Here is a 12,218-nt window from a genome sequence, read left to right as displayed (position 1 = left end):
TATACAAAAGAAAATGAAAATATATACAAATGAAACAAAGGGAATGTAATCAACCAGTATGCTGCAATAGTATTATGTATCATTATGGCTCTGCATTGTACATGTTGAGATTAGTGTCAGTAATAAAGAAGAGTTAACTGCTGTGCATACTCATGGACAACAAACTTTGGCATACTTTTGTACTTTATATAAATTGGTGATCCAGTACATTGACCTTCAGAATAAGAAATACGAAGTGAATATGATTTAAAACCATTCTAACATGATGTGTTGAAAAGTTCCAGCTGTAAAGCTTACAGACGCACCATGAAAGAAAATTAAAAATTCTTACACCTGAATACTGCTTTCATTCATTATTTCAGATTACTGGTCTAAAAGAGGATATTGACTTTAGTCAAGTCACAAAATGAAGATGAAAAATGTCACTACGTATACATGATAATTATTTGAAGATGAAATCCCTGTTTCAGTGTTAGATTAACCAACATTTGGAGCGTAATATAAAAATGAAACTAAAGATGTAGTGAATTCCTTGAAAACTGGGGAGATATAAAGCAAGTTCAAAAGACAGCAAATACTGTACAATATATTCAATGAGTTTACATATTTCTTTACAAAACTAAAATATGTTCAGAAACAAGTTGAAAATTAGCCAACACTTACTGTTAGGATTTATCACCCTTAGAAGAGTGAACAGACTTTATTACAGAGCCAATCATACATACAAGAAATCATAATGAAGCTATTCTAATAACCTATAAATTTCTGAGATGGCAAAAGGGTACAAAAAAACACTTCCTCAAAAATCATCCAAGTGTTATACATAAGAAATGTCCATATATTCTTTAAGGTACAATAAACCCCTATTCTACCTTACTAAATGGGGAAAGGGTGGTCCATTGGAAGCCAAAGTCCGTTACATTCCGAAATCAATCAATAAAATATTAGTAAGTTTAATGGACATTATCTCCTTAATTCCTTTGAGGCTGGAGATGTTCAGGGAGTAACAATTGTGAATCATAAGGAAATAGCTCCAGGGTTACTTGGAGTCACTTGATTCATCTTTTGGTCAGAAATGGGGCTTGCATGAAGTAAGCTACTCTTCCTCATTCATGAAGCTCGATCATATTCAGCTTTATGGCAATGCTAAGGTGTTTCCTGGATCTCTTAGCACATGGAACACTGATACCAGTTGTATCTACCATGAATTACTATGAAGAGATACCATGAATAATTATGAAGAAACAGGCCTCTGTACCATAAAATAATAACTGCAGTTGCATGAGAATACAGGCACCAAGTTTGTGTTAAGCAAGCAAATATCTTTCAAACTATTCACCATTTCCCGCGTTAGCGAGGTAGCGTTAAGAACAGAGGACTGGGCCTTTGAGGGAATATCCTCACCTGGCCCCCTTCTCTGGTCCTTCTTTTTGGGGGAAAAAAAAAAATGCTTATCTCAAACTGGCAGAGTGATCAAGCAATGTTTTGTTTTGTTTTGAAAATTCAACTTTATCTTTATAGGTGTAAGGGCACAAAAGATAATGCTGCACCATTAAGTTTTTGTAAATCAATGTAAAAGTATGTTTATGTGCACAGAGAAAACATTTTATATTAGTAAAATAAGACAAAATGCAATGAAGTGATGCTTAACAGGTTGTCACATGTTTTCCTGAAGGACAGCATCAAGGACTGATGGACTGTTCCATTAAATTCCCAACTCAGTCTAACAGTTCTTTGACTCACTGGACTAAATTTGCGATGGAACGGACTTTTACAGAAATTTCCATGAGACCCCGAACTTAGTCTGGTAGAGTCCAAAAGGGCACAACGAAGCCAAATTCCAATAAATGGAGTCCATTAGATGGGGGTTTAGTGAAACCAGTTTCAAAAACACTGAATATACATAAAAGCCTGAGTCCAGGTTAACAAAATATAACACAAAAACCATTGTGTGCATAATTGTGTGATGAACTTCTGAACTCGAGATCATTCCCATACAAAATAGCTTCCATTAGTTCATCCAACACATTAATCTTAAGACTTTTCTACTTGAATTAAGTGTTGTTTAGAAAAAAACTATGCAAGGAAATAAAGCAAAAAATAAAAGACATGAATGTGAAGTAAAGAGCAGATTATGTCAATTTCAGTTTCACTATTACACATGACTGCTTTCTTGAATAAGACAGTTTGATTAGTATTTTGGTTCACAACCCTATGGTAAATAAAGTATCCCACTGTTTTTCCTTTCCTAAAGACACGGTTTTAACCTATTATGAAATATTTCAGTATCAAATACTAACCATCTTATTTTCATTTTTTGATGCCTGATGTTACTCAAAATGAAAATCTGTAGATTCTATAAAAAAAAAAAAAAAAAAAATAATGGTAATAAAAACTATGGAATGGTCTGTGTAGCTTTTCTGAGGATGGGGCTCTCGTTTTAGTGCATTATACATGAAAGTTTAAGAGTGGATGTGAAAAATGAAACTGTTTTGGCAATGGGAATGAATAAAGGCAGATGGTATGAACTATGTACATGTGTATTTATATGTGTGTGTATATATATGTATACGTTGAGATGTACAAGTACGTATATTTGCGTGTGTGGTCGTGTATGTATATACATGTGTATGTGGGTGGGTTGGGCCATTCTTTCGTGTGTTTCACTGCACTACCTCACTAATGCAGGAGACAGCAACAAAGCAAAATGAAATAAAAAATAAATAATAATAATAATTAGCTGCGGTGTGACTTTGAATGAGGAAAAATTGGAGGAAGTAAAGTGTTTTAGATACTTGGGAATGGACATGGCAGTCAATGGAAATGGGGGAGTCAAAAGGTGGTTGCGGGCAAATGTTCTAGGAGTGCTGATAAATGTGTGGAAAGAGAGATCGTTATCTGGGAGAGCAAAAACTGGTATGTTTGATGGACTAACACTCCCTAAAAATATTAAATGGATGTGAGGCGTGGGCTACAGATAAGGCTGTGCAGAGGTAAGTGGATGTGTTGGAAATGAAATGTCTGAGTACAGGAAGGGGTTTGATTGAATAAGTAACAAAAGGGTAAGAGAGATGTGTGGTAATAAAAAGAGTGTGGTTGACAGAACTGGGGAGGGTATACTAAATTAGTCTGGACATACAGAGAAAATCAGTGAGGAAAGGTTGACAAAGAAGATATATGTGTCAGAAGAGAAGGGAACAAAGAATATGGGAGACCAAATTGGAGATGGGAGGATGGAGTGAAAAAGAGTTTGAGTGATCAGAGCCTGAACATTCAGAGAGGTGAAAGGTGTGCACAAGATAGAGTGAATTGGAATGATGTGGTTTACAGGGGTCAACGTGCATATGAAGCATCAGGGGTAAACCATAAAGGTCCGTGGGACCTGACTTTGGATAAAATGGTTACAAAATGGTTGTAAGCAGATGCGAACTTTCTGTTTCTGGCACTATCTCGCTAACAGGGAAACAGTGATCAAGGAGGGGAAAAAATATCAATTATAATAATAATATGATGATGATTATTGAAATAACAACAGTAATAATATTTCCATTTATACGTGGTTGCCTTTTCCCACCTCAGTGAGGGAGCACCAGGAACAGATAGTTCAGCATTTGAGGAAAACCCCTTGCTTTGCTCCTGTTTCTATTCTTTCCCTTAGAAAATGGTAGCATAGAAGGGAAATTGATAACATAGGAGGGAAGGATTTCTAGCCCCTCTTTCTCATCCTTCTTGCTTGCTTTTTACAACATGCAGGAGATACGTGAGTAGCAGTCTTTCTCACTTTCCACAGGAATAAGCAATAATAAATAATGATAATAATACTAATATATTTTTTATCAAAAGGTGATTACATGGCAGCAACCTTGAATATGATTTTTGGTTTGACTAATAACCTATTTATCGTTAGGGATAAACCGTAATCTACGTCATTCTTTAGCTAATAACCATATTCTGGTTAAGCAAATGCACTTCTATAAGTAAAATTCAATTTATTTTAGATCTGCTTGGTAATAATTTACACCATGTAATTTCACAAAACAGTGATAAATCATAAGGCTAATGTAGCCTATGCAGAAGTGCCATGTGTTTAAAACTGGGTGGAATTCACATGAAGGATGTAGTGCACACTGTCTAGTATGACGTATGAAGCTTTTGGTGTTCCTAGACTCCAACTGCAAGTAGAGACGTCGCAAGCAAGAAATCACCTTAAATAAAACTGTATCAACAGTGGGAGGAAAGAAGTATAGCCTCATCGACGACCTTCCATAGTGAACTAGCCCACCTTACACTGCTCCCACCTGGAGCATTGCCTTGAAGCTGCATGAGCCTCATAAAAGGGATCCTATTATCATATAACAACTTTTGCAGCATTTGTCACTGGCACCCTGAATCCTAAATGCAAAAATCCTTGTCTCTTGCAAATGGAAGCCCCCATCTCAGTGGCAGAACAAGACATATACCAAGAAAAGAAGACTTCTCAATTCAAGCTTAATGTGAAATACACCATAAAAACATACTTTTATAGAAGTATCACTTTCTAACAGTAAACATACACCTTCATGTCTTTTGTTTCTTCAAGGGTATAAATGAATTACTTTTACAATCTTACTTCTACCCCCATCTAACCCAAAGAATTTTGAAAAGCCACGTTTTCTAATTTATCCATATTTCTTAGGAATCACTAAATTTTAATTCAGTAACTCCCGATTTTCAAGAGAATATGGTGCACTCTATTCGTCCTATCTTGTCACATTCATCTAAATTTTACAATACAACAAACAAAAATCTTAAGATATTAAGTCAACAAAACACAACATTCAGGGAGCAAGAATAAATTGCATCTATCATAAAAACTGAAATCAATTAATAAATAACACAAACAAATATTCCTTTTAATGACATTTTTTTTATGAACAACAATAAGATATTAGCATGACTAGATATTTACGATGTCCATCCTTATTGGAGACCAAGGTAGTTATTGATGCCTTGAACCAAGAATATTATCGCAGGTTGCCATGCTACCAGTAATCTAATCCAGTCAAGTAACTGTCCATAAAATACATGTGGCTTCTCCCATGGATTACAGAACATTTTCTTGAGATCGACCTGTTAAATAACAAATTTATAATAAGTGATGCATGAAAAAAGTTTAAAGTGATTCATGTCTATAAGCCTACTACCTTAAACAATACACATACAAAAAAAAAGCTGTAATATGTAAGAAAAATAATCTTACTAAAACTATGAAATATTTCTTTTTAAACATAAAAATCTTTATAACACAAAATACAAAAAAGTTATAGCTTTTTATTTTCTCCCTGTCATTTGCAATCCATACCAGACTTTCCTTGTAAAGGGTGAAGTGAGTTGTAAAGTAAAATGTATCATAATTCATCCTCCGGCCAACAGATACCAAATGAATATGAAATTTCTTTATTTGTAATCATTTGAATGTTCTAACACAGGACAATATTTAAACCCTCAATATTTAAACAACTCAACATCATACTTAGCATGAAGTATATACTCTATAATTATGGTTTAAAAAAAAAAAAGTTAAAAAGAATGATAAACAAAAAATTCAATAGTTCAGGATGATATTCGTGCCAAAATAAAATCTTTCATAATGAAAATATGACAAAATCAAAAGGTTCTATACTCAAAATGATAGGGTAATTCACCATAATTCTTCCTCTTGCTGACAGACACCAAGTAAATATGAAGTAAGTAAAATTTCTAATCCTTTAATTGTCTAAATGCTCCCATACAAAAGATTTAATGTTCTGAGCAAGAACTGTATTTGGCATTGTAATAATTCCAAGGTAGTTTTCTGGCCAAAATTTCTTTTTTGACTTGGTAAAATAACATGAAAAACCTCTTATCTCCTTGAAATGGTAATGTAAAATATATTAAAAAGCTTCCGGAATCTACCCAACAGACATCATATACATATGAAACTAATTCTCATGAAATCCTTTTTAATCATGTAATATTCAAAAGCTCAACTACAAAGACTTAAAATCCCCTAAACAGTATATTTTCCCCACAATTGAGTTCAACATGATTAATATACCCTATACTGAGGTTTTCAAGATAATCTAATATGCAAAGAAAAATAGCAAAAAATGCCAGTTCAACAAATTTGATAAAAGGCTTAAATACATGGATTGTCTACTTGACACTGGATAATCTTCAAAGAGATACGAGGTCACCCAGGTTGTTTCTTCTGGGTAGAAATGTCAATGCCACCATCGTCAATGAAGCACATGGTATATCTTTGCACACTTTGTAGTGCCAGCACTGTAGTTTTAGCTATTTCTATATTACACTACCCTATCCTATCCAAGTGTACAATAGCAGCAATATCCAAGCATTGCTGCATAAACCTACCACAAAGCACTTGTGGGTAGGGTAAAAAATTGCAGTTGTCAGGGACAACAGAAAAAAAAAAAAAAAACCACTACAATTGCTCCATGAGCTGCCCCAATATTTTTTCCTTATTTAAGAGTCATGTTTTTGAGGTATGATACAAATGTGTGCAAAATACTGACACAGGCCCTATCATACCAATTTTTTCTGCCTGGACCGTATATATACCCTAGCCTGAGGCAGGTAGTTACCCATTTTATCGACCAACCCCTAGGGGTGGATGAACAGCTAGGTTGAATGTGGACCGACTGCTGCAACAAGGATTCGAATGTATGCGCTCAATCCTGAACAGCCCGTGACTTAAAGTTCCTCAAACCATATTTTTTTCCAAGAGTCATGAAAGGCTTCTAGTTTTTAATTATAATGTACAATATATCATAATTCATCTTGTGGCCAATAGATACCAAACAAATACAAAGCAATTAATCATGGAATTTTGAATTTAATTATATGAATGCACAAACAGGGGACTTAATAACCCCTAAACAATATATAAGCTCCACAATCATAGTTAGCATGAAGAATAAGCACTATACCAGAGACAAATATATTTTCTGTAGAAAATTGCAAAAAAGTAGGGATTTGTTCAATCCAAAAAGCTTTTTGTGACAACACAGAAATATTTTTTTTTTTTTTTTTTTTTCATACTATTCGCCATTTCCCGCATTAGCGAGGTAGCGCTAAGAACAGAGGACTGGGCCTTTGAGGGAATATCCTCACCTGGCCCCCTTCTCTGTTCCTTCTTTTGGAGGAAAAAAAAAAAAAAAAAAAAAAAAAAAAAAAAACAGAAATATAAAGTAATGAAAACCATAATGACCCTTATGGCCAAAAGAAATATGATGTAAATTTTCATGAATTCTTTTCATTCTGTAATCATTTCAATGCTTCATTGAGTGGCTTTATGTCCCCTAAACAATATCTTCACAGAAGAATCTTATTCAACATGAAATGTAAGCCCTAAAATGAGGTTCTGATGAAAATCTAGTCGGCAAGGAATACTTGAAATGCATGTTATACTTCAGCAAGTTTTTCAAGCCAAAACCCCTTTCATTTCTTAGTGAGAATATAACAATAAAAAGCTTCCATACTTGAAATGACAAGATAAAACATATCATACAGCTTCCCCTAAGTGAAACATACCAAATAAACATGAAATGAATAACCATAAAATTTGTAATCTAATAAATACCAAAATACCTAAGTACAGGTCTGTATGGCCCCTCACAATATTTCTGACCCAAAGTCTTATTTTGCTTGATAAATATGCACTGTACAGAAGTTTTTAAGCAACTGTATTTTCCAAAGAAATATGGAAAACAATGCAAGTAATAAATAGTTCAGGGTAATTTTTGGGCTAAAAACTATTTTTGTCTCAAAACTGAAATATAATGTAATTCAACTTTTCTATAATTGAACAGATAATGTAAAATATATCATAATGCTTCATCTTGCAAAAACACCAAATAAATAAGAAATTAATTCCCATGAAGTTCTAATCCTGTAATCATTTAAATGCTAAATATGTTTCTTCCCCAGAATCAAAGTCAACATGAAACATATGGCCTACAGTGAGGTCCTGAAGTAAATCTAGAATGCAAAGAATACTAGCAAAACATGCAGGTAACATTTATAAAAGCTTATTGATACAGTGGTTAAATTGATGAGAACTGCTATTGACGTTTGTGTAAATAAATTATACATTTCCTTTTTCCATAGCCAGAGGTTGAACCATTATGTGACATTCATTTTTTCATTCATTTCAAGCTAGAAGTTTCAGTTTTCTAAATTGTTTCTTACATTTTTCATGTGTATATATATGTATGTGTGTGTGTGTGTATATGTGCGTATGTATGTGTATGTGTGTGTATGTGTATATGTATATGTATATGTATATTATCCCTGGGGATAGGGGTGAAAGAATACTTCCCACGCATTCCTCGCGTGTCGTAGAAAGCGACTAGAGGGGACGGGAGCGGGGGGCCAGAAATCCTCCCCTCCTTGTATTAACTTTCTAAAATGGGAAACAGAAGAAGGAGTCACGCGGAGAGTGCTCATCCTCCTCGAAGGCTCAGAGTGGGGTGCCTAAATGTGTGTGTATGTAACCAAGATGTGAAAAAAGGAGAGATAGGTAGTATGTTTGAGGAAAGGAACCTAGATGTTTTGGCTCTGAGTGAAACGAAGCTCAAGGGTAAAGGGGAAGAGTGGTTTGGGAATGTCTGGGGAGTAAAGTCAGGGGTTAGTGAGAGGACAAGAGCAAGGGAAGGAGTAGCAATACTCCTGAAACAGGAGTTGTGGGAGTATGTGATAGAATGTAAGAAAGTAAATTCTCGATTAATATGGGTAAAACTGAAAGTTGATGGAGAGAGGTGGGTGATTATTGGTGCATATGCACCTGGGCATGAGAAGAAAGATCATGAGAGGCAAGTGTTTTGGGAGCAGCTGAATGAGTGTGTTAGTGGTTTTGATGCACGAGACCAGGTTATAGTGATGGGTGATTTGAATGCAAAGGTGAGTAATGTGGCAGTTGAGGGAATAATTGGTATACATGGGGTGTTCAGTGTAGTAAATGGAAATGGTGAAGAGCTTGTAGATTTATGTGCTGAAAAAGGACTGATGATTGGGAATACCTGGTTTAAAAAGCGAGATATACATAAGTATACGTACGTAAGTAGGAGAGATAGCCAGAGAGCGTTATTGGATTACGTGTTAATTGACAGGCGTGCGAAAGAGAGACTTTTGGATGTTAATGTGCTGAGAGGTGCAACTGGAGGGATGTCTGATCATTATCTTGTGGAGGCGAAGGTGAAGATTTGTATGGGTTTTCAGAAAAGAAGAGTGAATGTTGGGGTGAAGAGGGTGGTGAGAGTAAGTGAGCTTGGGAAGGAGACCTGTGTGAGGAAGTACCAGGAGAGACTGAGTACAGAATGGAAAAAGGTGAGAACAATGGAAGTAAGGGGAGTGGGGGAGGAATGGGATGTATTTAGGGAATCAGTGATGGATTGCGCAAAAGATGCTTGTGGCATGAGAAGAGTGGGAGGTGGGTTGATTAGAAAGGGTAGTGAGTGGTGGGATGAAGAAGTAAGAGTATTAGTGAAAGAGAAGAGAGAGGCATTTGGACGATTTTTGCAGGGAAAAAATGCAATTGAGTGGGAGATGTATAAAAGAAAGAGACAGGAGGTCAAGAGAAAGGTGCAAGAGGTGAAAAAAAGGGCAAATGAGAGTTGGGGTGAGAGAGTATCATTAAATTTTAAGGAGAATAAAAAGATGTTCTGGATGGAGGTAAATAAAGTACGTAAGACAAGGGAGCAAATGGGAACTTCAGTGAAGGGTGCAAATGGGGAGGTGATAACAAGTAGTGGTGATGTGAGAAGGAGATGGAGTGAGTATTTTGAAGGTTTGTTGAATGTGTATGATGATAGAGTGGCAGATATAGGGTGTTTTGGTCGAGGTGGTGTGCAAAGTGAGAGGGTTAGGGAAAATGATTTGGTAAACAGAGAAGAGGTAGTGAAAGCTTTGCGGAAGATGAAAGCTGGCAAGGCAGCAGGTTTGGATGGTATTGCAGTGGAATTTATTAAAAAAGGGGGTGACTGTATTGTTGACTGGTTGGTAAGGTTATTTAATGTATGTATGACTCATGGTGAGGTGCCTGAGGACTGGCGGAATGCGTGCATAGTGCCATTGTACAAAGGCAAAGGGGGATAAGAGTGAGTGCTCAAATTACAGAGGTATAAGTTTGTTGAGTATTCCTGGTAAATTATATGGGAGGGTATTGATTGAGAGGGTGAAGGCATGTACAGAGCATCAGATTGGGGAAGAGCAGTGTGGTTTCAGAAGTGGTAGAGGATGTGTGGATCAGGTGTTTGCTTTGAAGAATGTATGTGAGAAATACTTAGAAAAGCAAATGGATTTGTATGTAGCATTTATGGATCTGGAGAAGGCATATGATAGAGTTGATAGAGATGCTCTGTGGAAGGTATTAAGAATATATGGTGTGGGAGGAAAGTTGTTAGAAGCAGTGAAAAGTTTTTATCGAGGATGTAAGGCATGTGTACATGTAGGAAGAGAGGAAAGTGATTGGTTCTCAGTGAATGTAGGTTTGCGGCAGGGGTGTGTGATGTCTCCATGGTTGTTTAATTTGTTTATGGATGGGGTTGTTAGGGAGGTAAATGCAAGAGTTTTGGAAAGAGGGGCAAGTATGAAGTCTGTTGGGGATGAGAGAGCTTGGGAAGTGAGTCAGTTGTTGTTCGCTGATGATACAGCGCTGGTGGCTGATTCATGTGAGAAACTGCAGAAGCTGGTGACTGAGTTTGGTAAAGTGTGTGGAAGAAGAAAGTTAAGAGTAAATGTGAATAAGAGCAAGGTTATTAGGTACAGTAGGGTTGAGGGTCAAGTCAATTGGGAGGTGAGTTTGAATGGAGAAAAACTGGAGGAAGTGAAGTGTTTTGGATATCTGGGAGTGGATCTGGCAGCGGATGGAACCATGGAAGCGGAAGTGGATCATAGGGTGGGGGAGGGGGCGAAAATTCTGGGGGCCTTGAAGAATGTATGGAAGTCGAGAACATTATCTCGGAAAGCAAAAATGGGTATGTTTGAAGGAATAGTGGTTCCAACAATGTTGTATGGTTGCGAGGCGTGGGCTATGGATAGAGTTGTGCGCAGGAGGATGGATGTGCTGGAAATGAGATGTTTGAGGACAATGTGTGGTGTGAGGTGGTTTGATCGAGTGAGTAACGTAAGGGTAAGAGAGATGTGTGGAAATAAAAAGAGCGTGGTTGAGAGAGCAGAAGAGGGTGTTTTGAAGTGGTTTGGGCACATGGAGAGAATGAGTGAGGAAAGATTGACCAAGAGGATATATGTGTCGGAGGTGGAGGGAACGAGGAGAAGAGGGAGACCAAATTGGAGGTGGAAAGATGGAGTGAAAAAGATTTTGTGTGATCGGGGCCTGAACATGCAGGAGGGTGAAAGGAGGGCAAGGAATAGAGTGAATTGGAGCGATGTGGTATACCGGGGTTGACGTGCTGTCAGTGGATTGAATCAAGGCATGTGAAGCATCTGGGGTAAACCATGGAAAGCTGTGTAGGTATGTATATTTGTGTGTGTGGGCGTATGTATATACATGTGTATGGGGGGGGGGGGGTTGGGCCATTTCTTTCTTCTGTTTCCTTGCGCTACCTCGCAAACGCGGGAGACAGCGACAAAGTATAATAAATAAAATAAAAATATAAACATTTATAAAAATTTTCATCATATAAATGGAATTTAATGATGAAAGGCTTGTTATTTTTTTAGAGGATATTATAAAATATATTATAACTCATCCTCTGTCCAGCAGTGACCAAATAATAATAAAGTGAGTAATCATGAAAAATTTTGTCTGTAATCATATGAATGTTCTAATACAGGACTTAATAAGCTTCAAACAATATCTAAACACTAAAACCAAATTCAGCATGATGAATAAGCACTATACTGAGGGGTTCATGCATATCTATTTTTCAGCCTGAAAATTGAAATAAAACATAATAAAACACTTCCATACAATCCCAGATTCATATTCAACATGACATTAAAAAGTCCTACACTAAGGTTTTCAAGTAGATCTATTGCTTTCATAAAAATAGCAAAAAATGCAGGTATCATCAGTTTTGGGTATTTTTTTGTCTTTTTTTTTTTTGTAAAATTGAAATATAATCAAACACTTATGTGCTTTACAAATATCTTTGAAAATATCTCAAAATACTTTTCTAAGTCAACAGATACTCACTAAATATGAACACGTCATCATT

General features: G+C 36.3%; 1 protein-coding gene across 2 annotated transcripts in view; it reads right to left on the bottom strand.

The window, feature by feature from the left end:
- Window positions 1-559: 559 nt before the first annotated feature.
- The window catches only part of LOC139758356 (E3 ubiquitin ligase RNF121), a 57,314-nt gene continuing 45,655 nt past the window's right edge, over window positions 560-12,218 (bottom strand). For both annotated transcript variants that reach the window (XM_071679661.1, XM_071679652.1), the window contains one exon: window positions 560-5,109. In XM_071679661.1, coding sequence (XP_071535762.1) covers window positions 4,960-5,109 — 150 coding nt within the window. In that variant the 3' untranslated portion in view covers window positions 560-4,959. The remainder of the gene's footprint in view (window positions 5,110-12,218) is intronic.

This window comes from Panulirus ornatus, chromosome 2 (assembly GCF_036320965.1).
Source record: "Panulirus ornatus isolate Po-2019 chromosome 2, ASM3632096v1, whole genome shotgun sequence".
In the NCBI taxonomy this organism is placed as follows: Eukaryota; Metazoa; Arthropoda; class Malacostraca; order Decapoda; family Palinuridae; genus Panulirus; species Panulirus ornatus.
Note: the sequence above shows the minus strand (reverse complement) of the source record. Positions and strands in the feature narration are given on the sequence as shown.